The sequence below is a fragment of the Bos taurus genome, chromosome 23 (assembly GCF_002263795.3).
Source record: "Bos taurus isolate L1 Dominette 01449 registration number 42190680 breed Hereford chromosome 23, ARS-UCD2.0, whole genome shotgun sequence".
NCBI classification, from domain to species: domain Eukaryota; kingdom Metazoa; phylum Chordata; class Mammalia; order Artiodactyla; family Bovidae; genus Bos; species Bos taurus.
In genome coordinates, this window is record NC_037350.1 from 33,007,887 (window position 1) to 33,033,746 (window position 25,860).

The 25,860-nt window shown below is 40.1% G+C and overlaps 1 protein-coding gene and 1 long non-coding RNA gene across 5 annotated transcripts; one reads left to right on the forward strand and one right to left on the reverse strand.

Annotated features, from left to right (window-relative positions):
- Positions 1-701: 701 nt before the first annotated feature.
- Positions 702-11,435, reverse strand: GMNN (geminin DNA replication inhibitor). Of its 4 annotated transcripts, none has more exons than XM_005223763.5 (7): positions 11,296-11,435; positions 9,256-9,352; positions 5,793-5,870; positions 5,017-5,164; positions 2,677-2,759; positions 2,269-2,379; positions 702-1,098 (listed from the first exon to the last, which is right to left on the reverse strand). In XM_005223763.5, the coding sequence occupies exons 2-7, from the start codon at positions 9,343-9,345 to the stop codon at positions 1,009-1,011; spliced, it is 600 nt and encodes a 199-aa protein (XP_005223820.1). In that variant the 5' UTR covers positions 9,346-9,352; positions 11,296-11,435; the 3' UTR covers positions 702-1,008. The 4 variants fall into 4 exon arrangements, with proteins under 4 accessions (XP_005223820.1, XP_005223822.1, XP_005223821.1 ...); XM_005223765.5 differs by having other exon boundaries at positions 9,295-9,370; XM_005223764.5 differs by having other exon boundaries at positions 9,256-9,370.
- Positions 11,436-11,470: 35 nt separating this feature from the next.
- Positions 11,471-21,060, forward strand: LOC132343638 (uncharacterized). Its single transcript, XR_009492567.1, has 4 exons — positions 11,471-11,703; positions 18,609-18,692; positions 18,786-18,827; positions 20,563-21,060. It is a non-coding gene; the product is annotated as an uncharacterized lncRNA (long non-coding RNA).
- The last annotated feature ends 4,800 nt before the right edge of the window (positions 21,061-25,860 follow it).

Consider the following 25,860-nt stretch of genomic DNA (forward strand, 5'->3'; position numbering starts at 1 on the left):
AAAATTGAAGTTCTAGAAAAATAACATGCCTAAAGTAATCCTTAAAAGCTTGATATTGCTCTTTATTGTCAATTTACACAAAGTTGCTTGTATGCTGGCCACAGAACTTACTCAATCCCAATGCTGTATACTTCTCAATTTCCCTTTTGTCCTTTTCTTTTTACAAAACATCCTTCATTTCACCCTCTTACTTCAATATACACACTTTGTCTACACCACTATGTGAAATGTGTGAACAGAAAGTTTCAGAACCCTGTTATTCCTGCATTTCTTTATCTGCTCCACCCTCTGCTTTTCTAGGCCACCAGCACCCCCCAGCATTTTACCCTCCCAAGAAGAGCAGGATCCCACCAGCCTGTTGAGCCGTCCCATGGCTAGTCAGATTCACCCGGGAGCTTTGGGACCTCTAGATGTTCACACTTCTACTTGGTCCTATTACCGGGGCCTGGAGTCTGGAAATCAAATTTCCCTCCAGTGAGCTTGAGATGCAACCAGGTTGTATATGATTATATACATATACATATGTATATATATATGGGGAAACCTAGCTATCTCAGTCTAAAGAGGGAGAAGTCATTTTCCCTTGGTTTCTTCCAAGCTAGTTAGCAGGACAGAAAAGGAAACCAAACAAAAAGCACAGAAATAGACAAATTTTCTACACAGACTCTTTATACTTCATTCTTCCAAGATACACACAGAGCTCAACAGGATGAAGTTTATTTATTATATACACAGGTCATGTCTGACAACTGAGAAAATGCTATTTACACAGAACACCATAGATTAAAAACACATAGTATTTGTATTTTAATACAATAACAGGGTTCCAGGATACAAACAAGAAAGTCTGATAACAAGTTTTCATTATAAAGTTATTTGTTCTGCTACAAAGAACTACAGCGGAGGTAAACTTTGGCAGTTACTGAATTTCATATACTCGGTTTTACATCTGTAGAGGAAGAGACAACTTCTTCAGCACATGTACCACCAATTTCTGAGTCTTCTACTTCACTCAGAATCCTCAGCAGTTGCCTGTTCAGGATCAAATTCCTGACTATACGGTGATTCAAGGTTGTCCAGAGGTTCATGACTCAGCCTCTTTTAAAGAATAAACCAATAATTTCTTTTAAGAACTTTGCAATCCAAGTCCATTATTACTATGCTGATATAAGGAACCCTCACTGTTGTAATAAGTTTCTTTTCATAATGTCTCTACTAAATTCACTTACAAGCAGGCATGTGTTATATCGAAGTGCTAACCATAGTAGATCCTATTGCTGCAAAGTCAGTGTTTACAAATTTGCTTATTTTTAAGTACTGAGATGCTTTCAGAATACAATTCAAACCAGTACTTCTCAAACTACAGTAAGGAACCAGGTTTCCTATCTGCTTTGGACCAATACTCCCTCGGCAGTTAAGAGAGCTACTATAGCGCTTCCAAATGAAAACCTTATTCTAAAATGTTAGGCAGAAATTCAGTACAAGAAAAGCTTTGATTTGAAAAACTTCCTTCCTAACCACAAGATGATTTTTTGCAGACATGAATAAATTTAAGACCTAGTTTTTAAGACTGGTAAAGTTAACAGTCATCAGGGTAATACTTATAAACACATTAGTTACTTCTAAATTAAAAAAAAAAGTCAGATAAGATGAACAAAGCTATTCAGTACACCAATTATTAATACCAGGTTTGTAAGTGCCCATCATGTCTCATTGGCATTATAGCTAAAATTAAAACTGTGTATGTCTGCGTGTATATATGTGTGTGTAACTGATTCACTCTGCTGTGTGCCTGAAACTAACACAACACTATAAACCAACCATACTTCAATAAAAATGAAAAAAAAAAAAGCCTGTCTGAAAATTTGACACCTGTGAAATATAGTAAATTCCCTATATTTTTCAGATACAATTCCTTTTTATATTTCTACAAGAAAACAGGTGTTCTTTTGTTTCATAATAATAAACAACAGCATCTAACAGTTATTGGTTCTCACTGTATACAGGCAGTTCTCTCCATTTTCTCCCCATCATAACTCATTATCCTCACAGGAAGCCTAGAAAGTAGGCACTATTACTCCCATTTTATAGATGAGGAAAATGCAGCCCTGACAGGATGAGCAACCTGCTTAACTCTACCTTAATGGCGCGAGGCAGGGGCTAGGACTCAAACCGGGAGATCTGATCCTAGAACACTTTCTGCTCACACTACCTGGACTTGATAGGAAAACAGACGGCTCTGAGTCAGGAGAAGGGTAAGACGCCTACCTGTATCATCTCTGCCATATACTGAACATGTTCTGCTACTTCTGCCAGTTCCTTATTCTCCTCCTTCAGGCGGGCAATTTCACTGTCCTTTTGTTCAATCTCCTTATGAAGCTATGTGACATAAATCAAAATGGTTCAGTATCTCACAGATTTGCAATGCTGTAAACCAAGTTATATGGCTCCAAGTATACAAATGACAGACACATTTAGGGCAAAGTTCCTAACAAAGGTGCTGTCCTTGGCTCTCAACACAACAGGCTTCTTGTTGTGTAACAGTTCTGCCTAATTAAACCTTTATTAGGCCAACATTACATCTGATTTATATTGCTCTAGTAAAATATCTTAGACAGCAGAAGAAAAATGATCCCGGAATGTTTAAAAATGTCACAAATTATATCCAGTACATACTTTCTCATTTTCCTTAAGTGCCTCATAGAGAGCCTTCCTCCGTTTTTCCGCCACTTCTTTCCAATATTGAGGGGATGGATTTTCTAAAATAAATGAATGTTTTACAGTGTAACTTTGAAAATCACTACTGTTTATATATACTGCTGTAAAAACCCAGTAATGTTTGTCTATTAAAAAACAATTTAGTCTTACTCAGTACTTAGTAATACCATTTTTAAAAAACATTAAAGTTAGAAAGCCAAATCAGTATTTTCTCTAATTTTTCCCAACATTTTGAAGATTTTCAATCTTTTAAAACAATTTCAACACAAGTACAGTACACATGTAACTTGCACCTAGACTGTTAAAGGTCGTTGCTGCATTTGCTATGTGTTGTCATTTAACAGTGACATTTGTGAGAAGTCCAGATCAGTTATTTTTCCAGTGCCCTTAAATTTGGATTTGTCCATTTTCATTATTAGGTTCAAGCTATAGATGTTGGCAAGGACACTTGTAAACACTGTGTTTCCTTCCCAGTGCACCACTGAAGAAGAGCACACTCATCTGTCACAATCCTAGATGGTATACTCAACCGTTTAAGATGATTTCTCCCTTGTGAAGACACTTTTTTCCTTCAGTAACAAGTAAATGATCTATGGAGTAAAACTTTTAGTCTGTGGTGTTTATATCCAGTTCCCTAACAACCTTTCATCCAGTTTTAGCTCCACTAATATTTCTTAAATCTACTGTTTCTATGGTGGATGAAAAAGTAGTGATTTTCCATTTATGTAGTTCCTTCTATATTCAGTAATTGGCGTTATTCAGTCAAAGAACATCCCCTACCCCAATTCAGAAGAAAATTACCAGAAGGGACTCATGTACTTTTTTCTAATTCAGTGTATTATAATCCATTTTTGTCATCATTCATTTTGATGCTCAAACTTTCCTTAATTTAGCCAAGGGGATCCTTTAAAGCAGTCTCCTTATCCGTTTAACCTCTGCATCAGTTGTTGGTTTTCTAACACAAGAGATTTCTTGTGTTTTCTAACACAAGAGATTACAAGCTTACTCTATAGTGAGCTTGCCCCAGTCCTGGAAGCAGCCATTTCTCCAGGGAGCTTTAGTGGAGAGTACTGTTTACAAACCAAGAACTGGATGTGATTGTGCTTCTTGTTATTTAGGTGCCATTGTTTCTGGGCTCTTTCACTGGCAGAGGTAGATTCTTTAAAAAAAAAAAATCAGTTCATACCAACACTCCCAATTCCAGTTCCACAAAAGAGTTCTTCCTTTCCTTCCCCATTACATATTGTATCTCCCTTCACCATACCATGAACCCAACCACGTCAATATATTACCCATTTGCTCAATCCTAAAATATACTCAAATTTCCCCCATAACTGCTACTATAGCAATACCACTAACAACAAAAATTAAATTCAAGATGTCTTTGTAGTTCTTTTAGCCCTCACAATATATCCCACTGAGGGTGTATAGTCAAGAGTTCTGTTTTTTTCTATGTGGTTATGATAGCAATATGATATATAGTTGAGTTGTTTATTTCCATATTTAACTTTAGTTATTACTTCCTATCAATCTTCATTAATTTTAGCCAAATCAGATGAATGTCACAAATCCTGTTGCTTATTTTACATTATTATTAGAACTTCTTATTTGTATGCAATCAACCTTTCTTAATTTTGCCTAAAAAACCCACCATCTACTTATTTTTTCCCCCACTGTCATGCAGGCAACTCAAAATGAGCCCAAATATCACTTTATTCTTGGGTAAAACCATTAACTTCTCCAGGTCTCAAATTTTTTCCTCAGTAATAATATCCAATGACTCATTATTAGAATAGAAGTAATCACCTTCCATAATACTTATACATCACGAGCTTCCTTTTCTGAATCCCACTGCCATTCCATTAAAACCAGGAATTCGCACAGGCACATGCTTCTCACTCATCTTCACTCCTCTTATTGTTCCTATTGTTCCCTTATATCCTTCTCCTGGTATCTCTTCTTCAAGCTCCTCTCCACAAGTTCATTCTCCAGACACTTTTCTTCTGAAGAGACTATTTCTAAGTCTTACATGTCCAATATCAAAGCTGCCATATTATTCACTATCCTTTCCTTTAATATTTCACGCATATATGGATCTTACCAAACCATAGGACCTGTCCAATTTACATTTTATATATTTCCAACCATAAGAAACTTTAAATTATCAAAAACATTAAAGCAAAATATTTTAATAGATTAAAAAGCTGTAGGCAGAATTCATAACAACAAATAATATTTACCCTTATTATAATTTAAGTTTTTAAGATAAAAGCTGCATATATACATATTCTTTTGTACCTGTAATCATAAGATCAAATGCTTCTTGGCTGACTCCTCCAAGAGTTTTACTTTTACTACATTCTTGGTCAGTAACAACTCCAGAGCTGGAAGTCTTAGATATTAACTGGGCATTCCAATGTTTCTGTTTGGACAAGCCTTTAACCAACTATAAAGAAAATATGTACATCAGTCATTTTGTTTAATGAACAAGAAAGCTGAATAGCTTTGTCTCTTTTGAATTAAGACTAAAGCATTCATATCTCTTTTTGATATCTTTGGCTCTTTTAAAAAATTATAAATTCAAAACTCTACAAAAATGTATAATCATATTTTAGGAATTTTATTTACAGCAATTGTTTTAGATTAGACTTGGGTCTAAGGCTTAGCTGAATTCATTTTCATTACTTAAATAATTCAGTAACATGGGAAGGCACGATTTTCAACCCATAAAAGTCTAGAAACCCTCATCCATGATTTCATTATTTATATACATGGGTAAATGATTGAATCCAACATTTTATTCTTAAAAAAAAAAGAGAAAGAAATCAAACATTATGCCTATAGGTTAACTCATAATTTATTATCCCAGTTCTACTACAGATATTCATACCAACTTTCAACTTCCTTAACTGAAATTAAAACAAAAACCACTTCTGTGGGGAATATACAATGGTTATCCCTATATTATTTCCCAATTTCAATGATTTAGGTATTTCTGACCAAGTAAGTCTTTGAAATGTTTTTAATGTAAGTGCAGTATCATCTGTACCCCATTCTAGCTCAACAATACACACCTCATTTTCTCTTCCAACTAGAGATCCAGCCGTAGAAGGCTGAATCATCTTCAGAGTTCTTCTTGGAACAGGACTACTCTGAAAGTCAACATAACAAATTATCTGGTTACTAAGTTACTATATGGACTGTTACTATCTTAATCCTACTATAATTTACAAAAAACAAAACAACCCAAAGGACACTAATGTTTGATATGGTATATAATTTTATAAAATTACACATGGTGTGATCAACTAGCAAACTTATTATTTCCCTAAAATTCTAATAAAGTTTGAAGAAATTCTAAAAATAAATCATATTACTCAAACTTGACACAAACAAGTCATTCTTCTCCCATTTCAATATATGTTCTTGCTACAGTCATTTGTTTAGTTCAAACAAAAATACAACATTTTTAAGTTCTAATTCTTCATATATGATGAAATTCCAGAATACCAGAAATATCTGTATTCCATCTTATAAAAAAAGATCTTCCACACAGCAACTAGAAATGTACCAAATATCATTACAATTATGGCAGAAACCCACAAAAGGGGTAAATTGGAAGAAAGGGTTAATTATTTACATTGCAAAATATTTCTCTCCCCTAATCAAAAGGATTCCTCTCAGGCTTTCTTTAAATTGTGAATATCCCCTAACGTATTTATAATGAATTCACCAGAAGAATGTAACGTTAATAACATTACACATGTAAGAAGACCTGCTTCTCCCCCTCAACCTTTACCTGAGTGCAGAAGCAGTTTGCTTCAAGACCATTCATTAGCAGACAGCAAAAATGTCAGTGGTTGAGGCATACTAGAATTCCAAAATGCCCAAGCTACTGTTTCGGGAAAAAAATTGCCTTCCTTGTAATATGTAAATACCTTCCTGTATATTTCCTGATCTAAAAGATCTCTCTACTATATTTGCAAAAAATCATTAGTTATACTGCCACCATGGGATAGCAAACAATAGCGAATACTCAAAGTTAGTAAGAACATGACACCAAAGCAGCGTGAGAAAGCTACTGATTCCACACTGCACTTCACAGGACCAGAGCTCACCTTTCCCACGGTCAAGTTTCTACTGCTGATTATTATCTCACTATTGAACTGAAAAACAAACGCTGGCTACTGTGAGAACAAATATTACACCAACATTTCAGATACAATTTAGATTAGTCAACAGTCTCCAGACAAACAGAAGAAAATGCAACTTTGAAACCTTTTAATAATAGGAGATGTTAATTTATTTAAACGCTTGCTACTAAGATAAATGACTGAAATACTAAATGACCATTTCCAAGATTTAACTTTCACAACTGCAAGCTTTATAGCATCCAGCCACCCAAATGTAATATTGCTATTATCATTTTATTCATACAGATCTTGCATTAGAATAAGCTCTTTACAGCCAGAAAGGTTCTCATATATTAATGAGTCTTAATTTTTTTAGAAACCAATTTTATATTTTGCAAACCCCCTCAGAAAACAGTAACAACAAAACAAGCACACACATGGCATTTTGTGTATGACTGGCAAGGAGTCCACGAACTCCTAAAATACACTCTTACGGACTAGCTTCAGTCCAACTCGCTCATTTTACAGATGAGTGTCACCCTGCTTATTTAACTTATATGCAGAGTACATCATGAGAAATGCTGGGCTGGAAGAAGCACAAGCTGGAATCAAGATTGCCGGGAGAAATATCAATAGCCTCAGATATGCAGATGACACCACCCTCATGGCAGAAAGTGAAGAGGAACTCACAAGCCTCTTGATGAAAGTGAAAGAGAGTGAAAAAGTTGGCTTAAAGCTCAACATTCAGAAAACTAAGATCATGGCATCTGGTCCCATCACTTCATGGGAAATAGATGGGGAAACAGTGTCAGACTTTATTTTTCTGGGCTCCAAAATCACTGCAGATGGTGACTGCACACATGAAATTAAAAGACGCTTACTCCTTGGAAGGAAAGTTATGACCAACCTAGATAGCATACTGAAAAGCAGAGACATTACTTTGCCAACAAAGGTCCGTCTAGTCAAGGCTATGGTTCTTCCAGTAGTCATGTATGGGTGTGAAAGTTGGACTGTGAAGAAAGCTGAGCACTGAAGAATTGATGCTTTTGAACTGTGGTGTTGGAGAAGACTCTTGAGAGTCCCTTGGACTGCAAGGAGATCCAACCAGTCCATTCTGAAGATCAGCCCTGGGATTTCTTTGGAAGGAATGATGCTAAAGCTGAAACTCCAGTACTTTGGCCACCTCATGTGAAGAGTTGACTCATTGGAAAAGACTCTGATGCTGGGAGGGATTGGGGGCAGGAGGAGAAGGGGACGACAGAGGATGAGATGGCTGGATGGCATCACTGACTCAATGGATGTGAGTTTGAATGAACTCCGGGAGTTAGTGATGGACAGGGAGGCCTGGCGTGCTGCGATTCACGGGGTCACAAAGAGTCAGACACAACTGAGCGACTGAACTGAACTGAACTGAAACTGAGGCGGAGATGCTAAATAACTCACCCAACATCACAGTTTTGGAGGCAGAACCAAGCAGAACCCAGGTCCTTTTATATCCCAGATAGTTGTACTATAGCTACTAAATATTCGACTTCTCTTTAAATGTTAGACTCTGCTGGAATTATATAAATTATTTGTCTGGGATTTGATTCAAAATAATTCAGTGGAAGAAAGAGGGAGTGAATAGAGATGGAGATGAAATAAGACTTGCCATATACTGATAGTCCATGGGGTCTTAAAGAGTCGGACATGACTGAGCAACTGAACTGAACTGATATACTGATAACTGCTGAAAATGGGGGAAGTAAACTGAGATTAAATTGCTATTTTTTAATATTTTCCTAATAAAAAGCTTAAAAAAAACACACACATACAAAGCACAATTGGAAGATGTTATTACCCGTTATGGAAGATGATGGAATCAAATTCACATATTATCGGTACAAACTATTATTCAAGAAAAATAATTTAAGGAAGATACTAAGGCAAGTTAATAATGCAAAATGTCTCTGTGATCAAAAATCTAATCTGAATATACACACAAAGGATTTTAATAAAATCATCTCATGAAAAGTAAGAGTAAAAACAAAGGAATAAAAAGTCTTGTATATAGAAAACCCTAAGGAATTTACTAATACAACTAATAAACAAGTTCAGCAAGGTTGAAAGAAACAAGATCAAGATACAAAAGTCAACTGCATTTCTATATAGCAGCAATGACCACACCAAAAATTTAATTAAGGAAATGATTCCAGCTACAATAGTATTAAAAAGAACAAAATACTTAGAGCTAACCAAATGGAAAAACATCCTATGTACATGGACCACAAAACTTAATATTCAACCATAATTCATTTTTAAACAGTCCTCTTGCCCTCAGACTCAAGATTTAGTTAAGTCAAGGTTCATAGAAATTATAGCCAAGTTAAATTTGACAAAATTATGTCAAAAAACATCTACCTACCTGCTTTCTACAACAGGAGACAGTGATTGCATCACATACCTTTACATTCTCTTGGAGTCCTTCTTGTTTCTGCTTCATGCTGTGACTCATTACACACCTGACGAAGAACAGAAGACTAGCAATTCAAAAACAGAATAATCTGCATCAGAAAGTGAAATTCAGTTTTTTGTTCAAAGTACAATCATAAAAATTAAAATTAAAAAATCATAACGATAAAAAAGATGGAATCTCTTCTCACTATACCCAAACTCAGCCCTGTCAGTGACAAGTGACTAAAGCTAACGACTGTTAATATCTCTACTTTATACATACACACACACACACACACAATAATTCTGACTGGTAAAATTTTGTTATATATGAGAAAATATGTATCCTAAGCAAATTTACAAAACATGATGGTGTTCTGGATTAAATGCAGGGCTCCCAAAGATCTGAAAAATGGTCAGTGGGAAAAGTTAAACACAGACATTTGGGTATGATCAGGTCAAGAACAGCATCCTAACTTTGCTGTTTCAAAGGCAGATTTAAGCTATAATAAACTTGGCTCTGGTAACCAGCAATAACTTAATGCTGACTTAGTATCTAACCAAATAAGATTATGCATTTCCACGTGTAGGGAATGTTTAGCCACCATTAACTGAGGTACTGATGGATGCAAAGAAAAGGGAGGAGACAAAGGGCTCTGCAATCTTATTAACCAGAACACTGGGCTCCACTCACTCCAAACCCAAATGTGAACTCCTCAGCCATCGCTCTTCTCTCATCTGTCTCTCATACAGATCTCACTGATTTCTGTAGCCATGCCTTTCTTTACTCAGTGCAGTGACTGCTAAACTTTAACTGTGACCCATCCCATGTGAATACATTTTACACTGTGCACCAGCACACACAAATGCAATCAAAAAAGCCCAGCAAAGAAAGTCTAATGCTGTGACGCATCCTATTTTCTAGTCAGTTTAATGTTTAGCAAATGCTGGTCGGGCTGATCCAGGGCAGTGGTGTTGTCGCAGCCTGGGATTCCAAAATCACTTAGTGGGTGTTTAAAACATCAAAGTGTATGGCATAGGAGGAATAAATACTGCTTCCTGAAGGTTCTAATTTAGCTGAGGAATGCGTCCTAAATTGCGATGTAAAAAATGTGATTTAGTACACGTCATGATTTAAAGAGTTGAAAGCCACGGGTCAAACCTAACTCTTCACTTGCTCATTAACACTCCCGCAGACATCCTTATTTTTATTATCTAGTTTTATTTTAGATTGAAAACCCTGGCATAGGACTGAGTCCAAGGAAATATTGATAAACTGATGAAACCAAGTGTCACCACGTTCATTTTTTCTTTAAATGAGCAGACGCAGGATTCAGGGATCTTCTCCCATGACCCCAGTTAGCGGACCATCACGGAGGCTCCGTAGTAAAGAAACAGTCTGTCAATGCAGGAGACGCGGGTTCAATCCCTGGGTTGGGGAAGATCCCCTTGGAGAAGGAAATGGCAACGCACTCCAGTATTCTTGCCTGGGAGATCCCATGGACAGAGGAGCCTGGCAGGCTACAGTCACGCAGTCGGACGTGACTTAGCGACTAGACAACAACAATGGATTTCCACCAGTTCAAGAGGACGGATGATGTTCCTCTTGACCAGGTACACCCACACTGATGCCCTCACACCAACCAGCTGCACAGAAACCGCCCCGCGACCCCGCCAGTTTGTCCTCGGGACACAGACCCAGAAGCCAAAGAGGAGGCAGAAGGTTCAGCGCGCCGGGGCCCTCCAACCCATGGGCGTGCCTGGGGATGGCGCCCGCCAGCCAATAGCGAGCGCGGACGGGAAAGCGCGCCAAAACCGACCTAACTAATGGGACGGGGTCCAGTCTCACCTCCTCCCCCGTCCCGCGACCGTTTAATTGCCTCTTCACCCCGACCCCGACAGTGGCCAGGCAGTCATCAGAGGAGTACGTGAGTTCTGGCCGGCGGCAGCCCAAAAGAGGCCTCATCTAGCAACCCCTGCGGACCCCCTCCAGCCACCCTCTCACACTTACCGGATGGAAGCGTGCAGTCGTCGTATCGAACTCAGGAAGTTGTGACCGCTGCTCCTCGCGCGGGGTTCACAGCCAACCCACGTTTGGGCCAGCAGCTGCTAGAGTGTGGGCGCGCGCTGCTGTGAAAACACTGAAACTCTTCCCGCCGACCCTGGACGATCACGTAACCACCTGACGCTAGACGTAGGGTGGAGCTATCGGAATCCGACGAATCGCCTCTCGCCCCCGCCCGTTTCGGCTCCGCCCCCTCTTGCGCCTGCGTGGTGGGCAGGGTGTGTATTTGGGCCCCGATGGGTTCTAGGTCCCAGTTCTGTCCTGCTGTGCTAACTTCCGTTCAAAGTGAATGTTTTTTTGTTTTTGTTTTTTTTTTGCCCCCACTGGATGTAAACACCGAGAGAAGAAAGTATTGTATGTATAGTACATCTTATTTTTCTGAAAATCCTTGTTCCAGGGCCCCCTTATTGTATTAAGAGCTTTTATATTTTGGCTTATTTACGTTGACTAAATTGTGGTTCGCTTGTGGCTCAGTTGGTAAAGAATCCGCCCTCAATGCGGGAGAACTGAGTTCGATCCCTGGGTTGGGAAGATCCCCTGTAGAATGGAAAGGCTACCCACTCCAGTATTCTGGCCTAGAGAATCTCATGGACTATGTAGTCCGTGGGGTCGCAAAGAGTCGGACAAGAGTGAGCCACTTTCACTTCACTTCACTTCGGTAGTTCTAGAAGGCCTAATCCTGCCTCAAGTCCATTGATTGAGCGCCTGGAGCTACCAGTACTGTTCTAGGCGCTGGAATACAGCTGCCATTGCAGTTCGAAGGAGCAGGAAAACCTTGTTTTTTGTTGTTTAGTTGCTCAGTTGTCTGAATCTTTACAACCCCATGGACTGTAGGCCCCCATGCTCCTCTGTCCTTGAGTTTTTGCAGGCAAGAATACTGGAGTGGGTTGCCATTTCCTCCTCCAGGGGATCTTCCCGACCCAGGAATCGAACTCCAGTCTCCTGCGTTGTAGGCGGTTTCTTTACCCCTGAGCCACCGCGAAGCTGGAATATTAATTACTTGTAGCTTTTTATATTATTATTATTGGTTTTAGTCATTTTACAAATTTCTCAACTTTCTTTGTGAGCATAGTACACTTCGGATAACCAGAGTCATGTTAAACCTTTTGTTTATACCTACCATAGCTATCAATGTTAATACATGTCTGTTTCCCCGTTTGTTAACTTTTCATGGAATTATTCTCAGAAGGAAGGAAATAGCTGGTAACTACGCACAGCACCACCTTTCTGAAAGCAGTGCTTTCTCAACTGCAGACACCCTGCAGACACTGCGCCCATCTCCTGCCACCTGTCGCATTGTATTTCTTTTTGACAGAGCTCAAAATGTGCAAAGTGTCATCATATGATTCTAGTTGTCTTTGGGGTGAAATATAACATAAAATCTAAATTCTAAAGAAACAATCCATTCATTGGAAAACTATCAATAGATGACTGAGTTTCCACAGTAAGAATTCTGATGACCACTGTGTAATTTGACTTTGAAACACCAGTTAGTCAAAACAGTAAATCTGACTTCTAATTTCTTCATTCAGCCACGATTAAAATGGCATCACTGATGAAAAGAACCCAAATAATAAGTATACATTTTAAAATATATAAAAAATTATATTCAGGTAGTCTGTAACATGTATAAAGCAAAATACATAATGTTACTTCTTTCCAGAACTAAAAAGCTGGGAAAGAAAAATGTCTTCCATATGAAAATGATGAGAGGTAGAATTTAGAGGTTACCATAGTTGAAAATCTACAGAAGCATTAAAATAATTGATTTCCCAAGCATCTTATGAAGCCCACCTCCCCAAATGTTATCTGTAGTTGCTAAGAGGATTGGTTAGTTTGGGGATGGTGTGAAGAAACTTTTACTTTATACATTTTAATGTTGCTTGACTTTTTTTGAATTCAAAGGAGATGATGCATCTTTTAGCAAAAATTGTGAAGCCCCCAGGGTCTGAAAAAACTGTATCACCAGCTTAGGTTAGATCCCTCCTGCTTTGCCTACTAAATGATCAACTAATTAATGTGACAGATTAATTCAGATCTCTACCAGTGCTATTCAGTTGGGTGGCCACTAGCCACGTGATGGCTGTTGAACACCTGAAATGTACAATAATGTAAAACACATACCAGATTTCAAAGATTTAATGTGAAAAGACTGTAAAATACTTCCATAATTTTTTGTATTGGAATAATATTGAATAATAATATTGAAATAATACTTTGGATATATGGGGTTGAGTACAAATATTGTTAAAAAATAATTTCACTTTTTGTTTTTTTAATATGGCTACCAGAAAAATTGTAATTACATAAGTGGTTCACATTTTGTTTCCATGGGATCTGACTGCTCTACACTATCATAATGTACATGATCCTACTAAATCCTCTTAGTTGCCTAGTAAGGCAGTTTTTTCTACTTCCTTTTTTACAAAACTGAGAAGCTAAATCACAAGTCCAAGATCTCACACAACTAGGCTGTGGTAGGTTGAGACCTCAGATCTTCAGACTCTTAAGTCCACACCTGGAAAGAAAGAGGTTCTAAAAATACTCCTTTCTCAAGAGACAGAGGATCCTCGAGAGTACTGGGGAATGTCTCCAAAACTTATGGTTTCACATTGTTTTTGAAAAACCATTTATAAGAAAATAATTTTGAAGGTATTTGGAAAAAACTTATAAGTAGTTAATCATTTAATTAGAATTTTTCTCTCGGCATCCAAATATACTATCTTATCTGTAGTAAGAAACCATGGGATTGATTGACTCAGATATAATTCTTTAATTTATTGCAGGTACCACTGTACAACTTTTGAAAAATTGTGGGTATTTTTATATAATCTTTCTATTAGCCACTTGTAGCTTAGCACAGATCCCACTGCCAGGCGTTGTAGTTCTGTATCATCTTATCTGGCCCAATAACATTCATAATCAGGTTGTGAAAGAGAAAAGAGGAAAGAAACACTATTGTATGATAATAAATAAAGCAAAATCATTTACTGTGATATAAAGAATGATGCTAAATTAAAATGTTAGTGTAAGGCAGGAACTCCCCGGTGATTCAGTGGAAAGGACTCCACACTTCGACTGTCAAGGGCCTGGGTTTGATCCCTGGTCAGGGAACAAAGATCCCACAAGGCGTACAGTATAACTAAAAAGAATTTTTAATAAATTAAAAAATAAATAAAAAGGAATTTTAAAATGTTAATGAAACGCAGTAGAACCAATTAAGATGATGTGTACCTTTTAAAAATGTGTTATTATTTATTAAGGCTAAACTAAATTACCAAAGTTTTTAGCTAGAATGCAGAAATTGCCTATTACATGATAATCTCTATCTTTCTGAAAACTGTATAGAGGAACGAATAATAATTCTTTACACCCTGACTCGAAAAGCTCATTTGAGCTTTTAGTAATATCATTTGTAGAGCATCCATTATACCCAGCTCCCCAGCTCTAAATTGTATTCAAATAGTTTAACTTAGGTTTTAAGTTACCTGTGATATACACAGGTTAAAAAAAAAAAACATGAGAGTAGGAAAAAGGTTCAAATTCAATGTAACAGAATTAAGATCTTTATTTTTAAGATAACATTTTAATAATAGATAATATGAGATGCATAGTAATTGATTAATCAACCTTAAAAGATAGTAAACAGGTGATTATAAAGCATCAAGGAAATGAAAAAACTCACAACGAAGGCAATCCATGATGAACGTAAACCTTTTTCCTAAGCCATTATAATTTCTCTTTTCATTGTATATTTCATTCTCACTTTAAAAGGTTGTTTTCATTTTCAAGTATCAGAACAGTGAATACTGATCCTGAGAAATTCCCTAGTTATGGAAGACATATTTTGGTCTGCTTGTTGTTATTTGCATAAAAGAAATCGTTGAATCTTCTTGATGTCCCATGAGTGTTCTTATTTCAAAACAAATGCATTCCAGGCAGAAACTTTTTTCTTAATCTCTCTTTCATTTTATATTTATTTATATTTTATTTCTTAAACCCAAACCATTTCTGAAGGAATTGGGCATGGAGAAATATTTCACAAAATTCATAGCAGTAATTTTACAGAAGTTAGTTGTTGAATAAATTTGTATGATGAAAATGAATTGTTGGCTACATATGGAAAGATGGATTTTTTTTAGGGTTCACCAGAGGAATAGAACCAACAGGGTATATATATATATATATATATATATATATATATATGGAAAAAAAGGAATTGACTCACGTGATTATGGAAGCTGGCTAGTCTAAAATCTGCAGAATCAGTGTCTCATTTTGAATCCAAAGACCTGAAACTGCTGTAAAACGAGGAATCAGTTCAAAGGCTCCCAGGCAGGAGAGTGCTCCCCTGAAGGGGGAGAAGGTAGCTCCCCTGAAGGTAGCAAGGCCTTCATTTGATGAGTGAGGCCCACCCTCATTATGGAGGGCAGTTTGCTTTGTACTCAGTTTACTGATTTAAATGTTAATCTCATACAAGCACCCTCACAGAAACACTCAGAATAATACTTATTCAAATATCTGGGTACCCTGTGGCAGAGTCAAGTTGATCCATAAAATGAGCCATTACAACAGGATAGAAAGCCCTGCCTGGACCTTGACTGAGGTTTATTTGGGTTCCCTTAGAGTGAGAAGGCCTAGGAGTACGCTACAGTCCACACTCAGCTGATGAGTTAGTAGGAACATCTTATATGAAGGAGAGAGCAAATCATGTCTTATGTCTTGTTATTGTAAATGAACCAAAACTTGTTGAGCTTTATGTGTGCATGCCTGCTCAGTCACACCCAACGCTGTGACCCCATGAACTGTAGCCCACCAGGCTCCTCTGTCCGTGGGATTTTCCAGGCAAGAATACTGGAGTGGATTGCCATGTGCTCCTCCAGGGGATCTTCCTAACCCAAGGATTGAATCCTCACCTTCTGCATCACAGGTGGATTCTTTACTGCTGAGCCAGCCGTGACTGAAGCTCTGTTTTCTAACAGCAATCTTTAGTTTCTTCTGAGGGCCATGAGGGAAGGATCTGCTCCAGGCCTCTCTCTGTTTATGGATGGCTGACTTCTCCCTGTGCCTCTTCCCGTGATCTTCCTGCTATCTGTGTCTCTGTCCAGATTTCCCCTTTTTGCAAGGACATCAGTCATATGGAATTAGAGTCTGCTATAGACTGAATGGTTGTGTCTCACCAAGATTTATATATTGAAACCTAATTCTCAATGTGATAGGGTTTGGAGGTGGAGGATTTAGCCAGTAATTAGATTGTACAGGTAGAGTGCCTGTAAATGGAATTGGTGCCCTTATAAAAAGAGATCCCAGAGAACTCCCTCACTGCTTCCACCGTGTAAGGAAACAATGACAAGATGGCCATCTATAAACTGAAAAACAGGTCCTCACCCAACAGAATCTGCTGGCATCTTGATCTTGGACTTACCAGAACAATTCTATTCTACTTTTGAGGGGAGATTGTGCCAATTAGTATAGATTTCAGTTTAGTGAATTATTCTTAGATTGCACACAACAGACACTAATTGGTTAACTTCAGGGGGAAGGAAAGGGAAAGTACGTGGAAATGAGAAGGGACAAAACCTTGGGGATGACTCTGGGGGTGTCAACAGCAAGAGTCCTTAGACTGTGTCTCCAGGATCTTTGGAGCAGTGCAGCTCCAATGACAGTCCAGTGACATTCTGTGTCCCTATGGTCCATCCTTTCAATTCCCGAGTATGAGAATCTGACAGACTCTGGGTCAGATGATCCAGTAAGCTCTAAGCTGATATGTATATGGGGGACATGGTGTGACACATTGTCCCACAGACATGTCATTTCCCCTCACCCTCACCCTAGGGAGAGTGAGTGGATGGCTGCTACTTTAGGAGGTCTCCTCCAGGTATTAAAACATACAAGATCACTAATCACCACACTTGGAGGGTGGAGGTAAAATCTAAGAAAAACTTGGAATGGATCTTTGCATTTGAGCCAGGAAAAGATGCTTTAGTTATTGAACTCTAAACCTGTTGGGTGTTACTTCTATTCTGCACAGTAGACAAAAACAGGGATATTTCTCAGAAAAATGAAATTTGGTGACCAGTGAGTCTGAGTATTGAAAGTGAAAAATGCAAGGATGTAATTCAAGTAATCAAAGCTAATTGAGGCTAAGGAAACTTTGAGGGTCAAGAATATACTCTGTATCTTAATGTGGTGGTTTCAAGTCTGTATGCTGCTGCTGCTAAGTCGCTTCAGTCGTGTCCGACTCTGTGCATCCCCAGAGATAGCAGCCCACCAGGCTCCCCCATCCCTGGGATTCTCCAGGCAAAAACACTGGCGTGGGTTGCCATTTCCTTCTCCAATGCATGAAAATGAAAAGTGAAACTGAAGGCGCTCAGTCGTGTCCAACTCCTAGCGACCCCATGGACTGCAGCCTACCAGCTACCAAAATTCATTAAACTGTATACTTAACATAGATGAATTTTATTGTGTGTAAATAATATAACTCTAGTAAATAAAACAGGCCACTTTCTTCATCACCTCCGCACTCTGTCTCAGTGTTTTCACAGAGTGAGTTTTTGATTGTTGAAGATAGTTCCTTATATTTATATGCTCTGTGGTATATAAGGGACTTCCTTGGTGGCTCAGATGGTTAAGAATCTGCCTGCAGTGCAGGAGACTTGGGTTCGATCCCTGGGTCAGGAAGATACCCTGGTGTATAAAGCAACTTCAGGTATATAATTTCATTTGGATGTCACATGACTCAAGCCAGATACATATTGTTACTCCCTAATTTTCAAGTGGAAAAATTGAGCCTCAGAGAACTTAAGTTACTTGCTGTTGGTGAATGATATAAGCTTGTATTTTCTGATTTATTAAAGGAGAAAGAATGAAAATAAATAAGTAAAATGGGCCTGGATGTTGAAGGAAAACACAGATTGAACCCTTCACTTGTGGGAGGCTAGAGCCGCCTTATCTGCCACCAAGTGACTGTGCTTCAGCAAATAACAAATCAGAAACAGAACTTGGGCTCAGGAAAAACCTCAAGTGGCCTGAGAAAAGTCAACAAACTTATCATAGGAGAGCCTGAAACTAAGGACAGGCATCCTTAAAGCCAAATAATTTTTAATCCTATCCTAACATTTGTGTCTTTGAAACATTCCTTTTTTAAAAGATATTTATTTATGTGGCTGCACGAGGTCTCAGCTGCTGCATGTGGCAACTTCCATCTTCCTTGCAGCACACAGGATCTTTAATTGTGCCATGTGAACTCTTGGTTGCAGCGTGGAGGATCTAGTTACCCAACCAGAGACTGAACCCAGGTCCCCTGCGTTGGGAGCGCTGAGTCTTAGCCGCTAGACCACCAGGTAAGTCCCAAAACATTTTACATGTGCCATTTCACTTTCATCAGCACAAAAACCTGCGAAGTGAATGCAATTATTTTTTTCTATATGCCACAGACGAACTGTGAAGAGGAGGGCTGGTGTCCGAATGTGTGCCAGGTATCGATTTATTTCCTCTCGGCCCCATATTCACTGTCAAGCTCCGGAGGGAAGATTTTCCCACAAGTTCCGCCAGTACAGCATTACAGTGACTACTGTCACTTCCCTCCTCTCCAGTGAGGTCTGGATCTCAGAGAGGAGGAAATTCCTTAGACGCTCCATTTCAGCACCCAAGGAAGCGAAGACAGCTCTCGAGAGTACACTATAAGAAGCAGCCACTGTTCCTCCAGCTAAAACAAACAGCATCCAAGGCAGACCCCACTGCCCAGCTGAGATCTAGACCTTGTTGGAGCAGGCATGCCAGTGACAGGGATGTCCCTGGGGTGCTGTACCCAGGGAACGTGCTGGAAACCTTCCCTCCGGTACTTCCCTGAAATCCGTTCTCTAGGGTGCCAGAGAAAGCTGTTCCCTGGGAGGTATCTCCCCAGAGACCAGAGGGGAGTTCTACAATTATATTGCCCGAGGCAAGGGGGCAGTGAGGAGTGATGTCAGGAAAGCTGCTGGCGACCCACTGCCTCTGCAGACTCGCATCACCAGCACCATTGTGTAGGAAACAGGAAACTTGGAAACAGCTCACCCAGCAAAGTCTCCTACACATGAACCTGCAGGATAGCGGTGGTTCTAACTGTTGCCACTCCAGTGATTTTGGGGTGTATTGATGCCTGCATACCTGTATATCCACACAGAAGACCCTTAATCTCCTTCAGAACTTGCTTCGGACTAAATCCTTACCTCTAACGAGTAGGATGAACACCTTGTTTTGAATCAGATGGTCTTTTCTATCTCTCTTGGGTAGAGTTTATTATTTTGTCCCCAAGAGACTAGATACAACTTGTTCAGAGGCTGTTGAGAAATTGGAAGCCCTTCATCTTAAGTCTCAGGTTATCGCACTGAGGCACTGGGCTGTGGGCAGGGAAATTACATGGGACTCTCGAGGCTTCGATAAGTGCCCAGAAGGGCCATCATCCCAGGTGAAGCTGCCATCTGAGAAAACTGCTGATGAACTCTAAAGACTCTGCTCTTAAATCTGCTAATATGAGAATGTCAAGAGTTCAGAACTTATTTTCTCGATCAACAGGGTTCTATTTAGAAACAAAGACTCATTGACTTCTTCCTGGAAATTTCTTTAAAGATAATGCACCACCTATTGTTACCCCCAAATTGAATGTGATTTGGAAATCTACTGCCAGTTTAAGGAAATCCTGGGGATAGAAATATGAGAAACACCATAAGGATGCCATCAGCAAAATCCAAAGTATAGGAAGTGTTATAGGACAAATAACCTGGTTTCTTCAACAACTAAGTGGGAAGATGAGAAGAAAAAAAAAAAAAAAAGCAAAAGAATGGATTTGTAGAGTACAAAGAAACATAATAATAAAGGCAATATATGGATCTTGTGTGAACTAATGAAATATAAAAAAAAAATAAGGGAAATCTGAATGCCAACTGAACATTTTATGATGTTTAGGTATTAGGTATAATAATAGTACTGTGGGGTTTTTTTTCTTTTAAACTTTTTATTTTGTATCGGGGTATAGTCGATTAATAATGTTGTGATAGTTTCAGATGAATGGCGAAGGGATTCAGCCATACATATATACATTGATCCATTCTCCTACAAACTCCTCTCCCATCCAAGCTGCCACATAACATTGAGCAGAGTACCATGTGCTACACAATAGGTCCTTGTTGGTTATCCATTTTAAATACCTGTGGGTTGTTTTTTTTTTTTCAGCTGCACTGCATGGCATCTTAGTTCCCCAACCATGGATTGAACCTGTGACCCTTGCAGTGGAAGCTTGGATTCTTAGCCACTGGACCTCCACCCAAGTCCCAGGATTGTGATTTTTACTGTAATGGCTTTATTTATACGCTATTTATAGATATTTATGGATATTTTCTTTGGAATAATCATTGTGGGAAGGAAGAGTAAAGGTACAAATCAGGCTTTCTCAACATGGGCACTATTGACATTTTGACTCGGATAACTGTTGTGACAGGCTCCCCTCTGCATTGTTTGCTGTTTAACAGCATCCCTGGCCTCTACCCTCTAGCTGCCAGGAGCACTCCCCAGTTATGATGATCAAAAATGTCAACATTGCCAAATATCCTCTGTGGGACAAAATACCCCCAGTTGAAAGTCTTTGGTGTAAGACAAGATTGGCCTACAAATGTGTAACTGTTAACATCAGTGTATATGAATACATGAGGGCTCGTTATTCTGTTTCCTCTACTCTTACATACATTTGAAACTTTTAATAATGATTTAAAATATTAAAATATTAATATTAAAAATATTTTAAAAAATATTTATATAGATATACTTCAAGGTGTTTGACTATAAAAACCTTGGCAACCCAGATATTTGCACCAATTAATTTTTGGAGACAAAAGACAAATAACAAGCTGAGAGAAAATATATGTAATGTATTTCACAGATAAAGGGCTAATTTCTCTAACTTACAGAGTTCTAAAACATTGTGAGAGAAAAAAGCCACCAACTCAACAGGAAAAAAATGGACAAAAGACAGAAGGAGTCAATACCCAAAAAAAGATTATACAAATGGTGCTCGAATATGTGAAACAAAACTCTACTCAAAGTAAGAGCTATGCAAATTAAAATCCTGAGAAACTATTTCTCACCTATCAGATTAGCAAATATTCCAAAGCTTGGCGAAAGTCCTTGTGGTAGGCAGAATTGTAAAATGCCTCCATGTATGATGTTTAATCTCTATAGAGTTATCCCTTGAATAGGTTATATTATATACCAAAGGCAACCGGATTTTATGAATATATTTAAGGTTCCAAATAAGTTGTCTTTAAATTAATCAAAAGGGGAGTGATCCTGGTAACCTTGACTTAACCAGGAGGATGCCCTTCAGCCGAGGCTCAGACTTTTCTTGAGGGTGGAGAAAATCTCTTGCTGTCCTTTAAGAAGCAAGCCACCATGAATGTTACAATCCCAAAGTAAATTCTGCCAACAACCTGAATGAGCTTGGAGGCAGATTCTTGCTCATCTCAGTTTCAGAATGTTAGCACCTTCTGCACAGTAATTTACCAAACAGTATTCAGGGCTTCCCTGGTGACTCAGATGGTTAAGAATCCACCTGCAATGAGGGAGACCTGGGTTCCATCCCTGGGTTGGGAAGATCCCATGGCAACCCACTGCAGTATTCTTGCCTGGAGAATCCCCATGGACAGAGGAGCCTGGCGGGCTACAGTCCTTGGGGTCACAAACAGTTGGACATGACTGAATGACTGTGCACGGCACAGCATATTCATGGCATATACCATCTTCCCAGGAGGCTCCATGGTACAGAATCTGCCTGCAATGCAGGAGATGCGAGTTTGATGCCTGGGTCAGAAATATCCCCTGGAAGAGGAAATACAACCCACTCCAGTATCCAGTATTCTTGCCTGGAAAATTCCATGGACAGAGGATCCTGTCAGGCTACAGTTCAAGGGGTTGCAAAAGAGTCAGAACCAACTTAGCAACTGCTGCTGCTGCTGCTGCTGCTGCTAAGTCGCTTCAGTCGTGTCCGACTCTGTGTGACCCCATAGATGGCAGGCCACCAGGCTCCCCCGTCCCTGGGATTCTCCAGACAAGCAACTAAGCAACCACAATTCATAGCATATAGTTTCAGGAAGAATTTTTTTACTACCCACTAGATGGCAATGTTCCCTAGCCTAATTGAAAGCAGAACTTGGAAAGACTCCTTCATCTAACAATCTATATATGCTACATTGATTTTCTCACTTATTGAGCAAACTAGATTTTCATTCATGTCTATGCAAAATAATGTCCTTCAGAACTTTAATAACAAAAAATAGATCCTGTTTTCCCACACATGGGCTATATTAAAGTCAGAATCACTGGGTTGGTAGGGACTTCCAGAAGTCTGCTAGTCCCTACAGGGGAGCCTGGTGGGCTGCCGTCTATGGGGTCACACAGAGTCAGACAGACTGAAGCGACTTAGCAGCAGCAGCAGCAGGGATAGGATGGTGCCCGAAAATACAGGCTGCTGCCCTCCATGACATTTTATTATCAATTGCCCTGGCAGTTGGCCCTCCTGAAAAAAATGGAAAAGTTGATGTGGCTCCTAGTAGCATGCTTGCTCTGCTATTCTCAGCTCAAGCAGAGGAAAGATCTTACAACTATAAGAAATGGAGGCCCAGTAAGGAGAAACAGACAAGCAAATCATTACAAGGTAATGTGAGAAATGCAAGGGAGTAAGTAGAGGGCGCTGTGAAGCCCACAGGAGGAGGAAAGAGCCCAGCCAGTCTTAGGAGTAGTCAGGAACAGCTTCCCAGATGAAGGGGCATCCTAAACTGACACGTGAGGGATAAGTAGACAGGAGGGGCGGGGGGAGGAGTGGGGGGGAGAGGAGCGGGGTGGGGGAGGAGGAGCGGGGTGGGGGGGGAGGAGCGGGGTGGGGGGGAGGGGCGGGGTGGGGGGGAGGGGCGGGGCGGGGGGGGGGAGGGGTGCGGCAGATGAATGGGAGAGGGGGAAGGGCCATGCAGGTTGCAGAAGTTGGAGGAGGAAGAAGAGCATCTTACCAACTGTGTGCTCTGTGACAACCAAGAGAGGTGGAATGAGGGGGGTGGGTGGGAGGCTCAAGAGAAAGGATTTCCTTTCTCTTGTGAAAGTGAAGTCACTCGGTCATGTCTGAGTCTTTGCGACCGCATGGACCGTAGCCTACCAGGTTCCTCCATCCATGGGATTTTCCAGGCAAGAATACTGAAGTGGGCTGCCATTTCCTTTTCCAAAATATATGTATACTTAGAGCTGATTCATGTTGTTGCACAGAAGAAACCAACACAACATTGGAAAGCAATTATCCTCCAATTAAAAAAATAAAAGCAATAAGCAAAAACAAAACAAAAAGAAGAGCATCTTATTTGAATCTGTATCCCCAGCATACAACAGCGTCTAGCACACAGGGGATTTTTGTTAAACACGACCCTACGATGCTGTCACACAGGATGACTTTGGACAGATCACGCCACTTCTTTGAGCCCAGCTGTCCTCACTCTGAAGGTGAATAAGATCACTTAAGGAGATTGGGGAGAGGGAGATAAGAGGGCTCAAGATCCAGCTCTGCAGATAAACTTAAGAGACAGGGAGAAAAGAGAGTCGCAAGGAAGCCTGGCAATCAGCGGCACCAGAAGCAGGAGCAACCATGTGAGTGTGGTATCTTGGAGGCAAGCATTTTAAGAACTTAGCATTGGTCACCTGTCAGAAGTCAAGTAATTTAAGGAATAGTCCAAAGTGACCGTTAATGTATTGATAAGAAGCTGCCATTGGACTTGGTAGGAGAAGACTCTGTGGCCTAGTGGGTGAGGCAGCCACACTGCAGTGGGTTGAGGTGAATCCGTGGAGCCAGCAAGTACAGAAAATGCTAAAGAAATCTGAAGGTGAAAGTAGGGAAAGGATTGCGCTTCTTTCGCTGCTGCTGGAAAGGAGACGGGAGGCCACAGATAGTGGGGGAAGACTGAGGCTGTGGGGCAGCTGTGGCATTCGGGAAGGCAGGAGAGCTCGGCAGGCAAAACCTCACGGACAGATATTATTTGTAGACTTTTTGATGATGGTGGTCATTCTGATTGGTGTAAAGTGATATACTGTAGTTTTGATTTGCATTTTAGAGTGGCTCATTTTTAACACATTATTTCCAGGAATCATGAAATGAAGCAAATAATTAAATGACCAGAAAGTAAATGCAGATGGTTAAAATTTTCTCATATTGAAATTTGTACACGCGTGCGTGCTAAGTCGCGTCAGTCATGTCCGACTCTCTGTGACCTCATGGACTGTAACCAGCCAGGCTCCCCTGTCTATGGGATTTCCCAAGCAAGAATACTGGAGTGGGTTGCCATTTCCTACTCCAGGGGATCTTCCTGACCCAGGGATCGAACCCACATCTCTTGCGTCGCCTGCATAGGCAGGCAGATTCTTTACCACTGAGCCACCTGGGATGGCTCAGACCAACTAAGCAACTTTGTTTTCTAAACAAAGCAGGCTTTGCTTTCTTAAAAAGAAAAGCAGACCAACTAAGTGACTTTGTTTTCTAAATAGCCTCAGACTGCACACCCAAGCTGCACACCCAGGTGCAAGCTACAGATTGCTTGCACCGGGGCGACTGCTCCTTCCCCTCCCCCTCAGTAGGCCACCGAGACATTCTACCGTTGTAGCAGAAGGAAAGCCTAAGGAAGCTTAGCAAGGTGGTAGGAGCAAGCCATCTTCGGGGTAAGGGGAAGCTGAGGTGTGTGGTGATTGTAGCAGAACTGCATTTGTTAAGGCTCTCACAGGTTGCAAGGAAAAGGCACAGTAGCGGGTGAAATGAGGCGTAGGATCCAGAAAGAGCATAGGAGACCACCTCAGCAGCTGACCAGTCACTCTGGGTCCCTTAGAAAACTGAGAGGAAGGACAGGCCTCAGAATTGGATGGATAATCTGAGTTCATGTAGGCATCTGTCCTCACTAGGAGAGCATCTGATTGGCTGGGTCTGCTGGTATTCACTGTACTGAGCATCCCTACTGGGAGGAGTTCCACTGTGCCCTCTCTGAGGAGGAGGAATCTCTGCCTTCACCCTGGCTACCTTCAACGCCTGCCCGGGGAGCAGCGTTGGCTTCTGCCAAATGGCACAAACCACAAACGTTTTACGTGGAAAACGCTTTGCTTGGGACTGCTTTCCTCAGAAAGGTCGAAGGGCTTGCCAAGAGTACAAAGCGCAACAGAATGCTTTTCAGCTCAGGAGAAATAGTTTGAATCAGCTGCTGTGGAGAGTGAGAAAGAACCCAGAGGAAATACAGGATGAAGGACCCAGAGGAGGCTGAAGACCACAGGTTCCTCTTGCTAAAGTTAGAGTCATTTTTTTCTATTATGACTTCAGGAGGGGAGGGAAGGCAGATGGTTACTGTTCTCTAAATCAAGGGCTGGGAAACTTCTTCCATAAAGAGCCACAAAGTAAATACTTTAGGCTTTCTGTCTTGCATACTGCTTATTTTTACAACCCTTAAAAAAATATGAAAACCA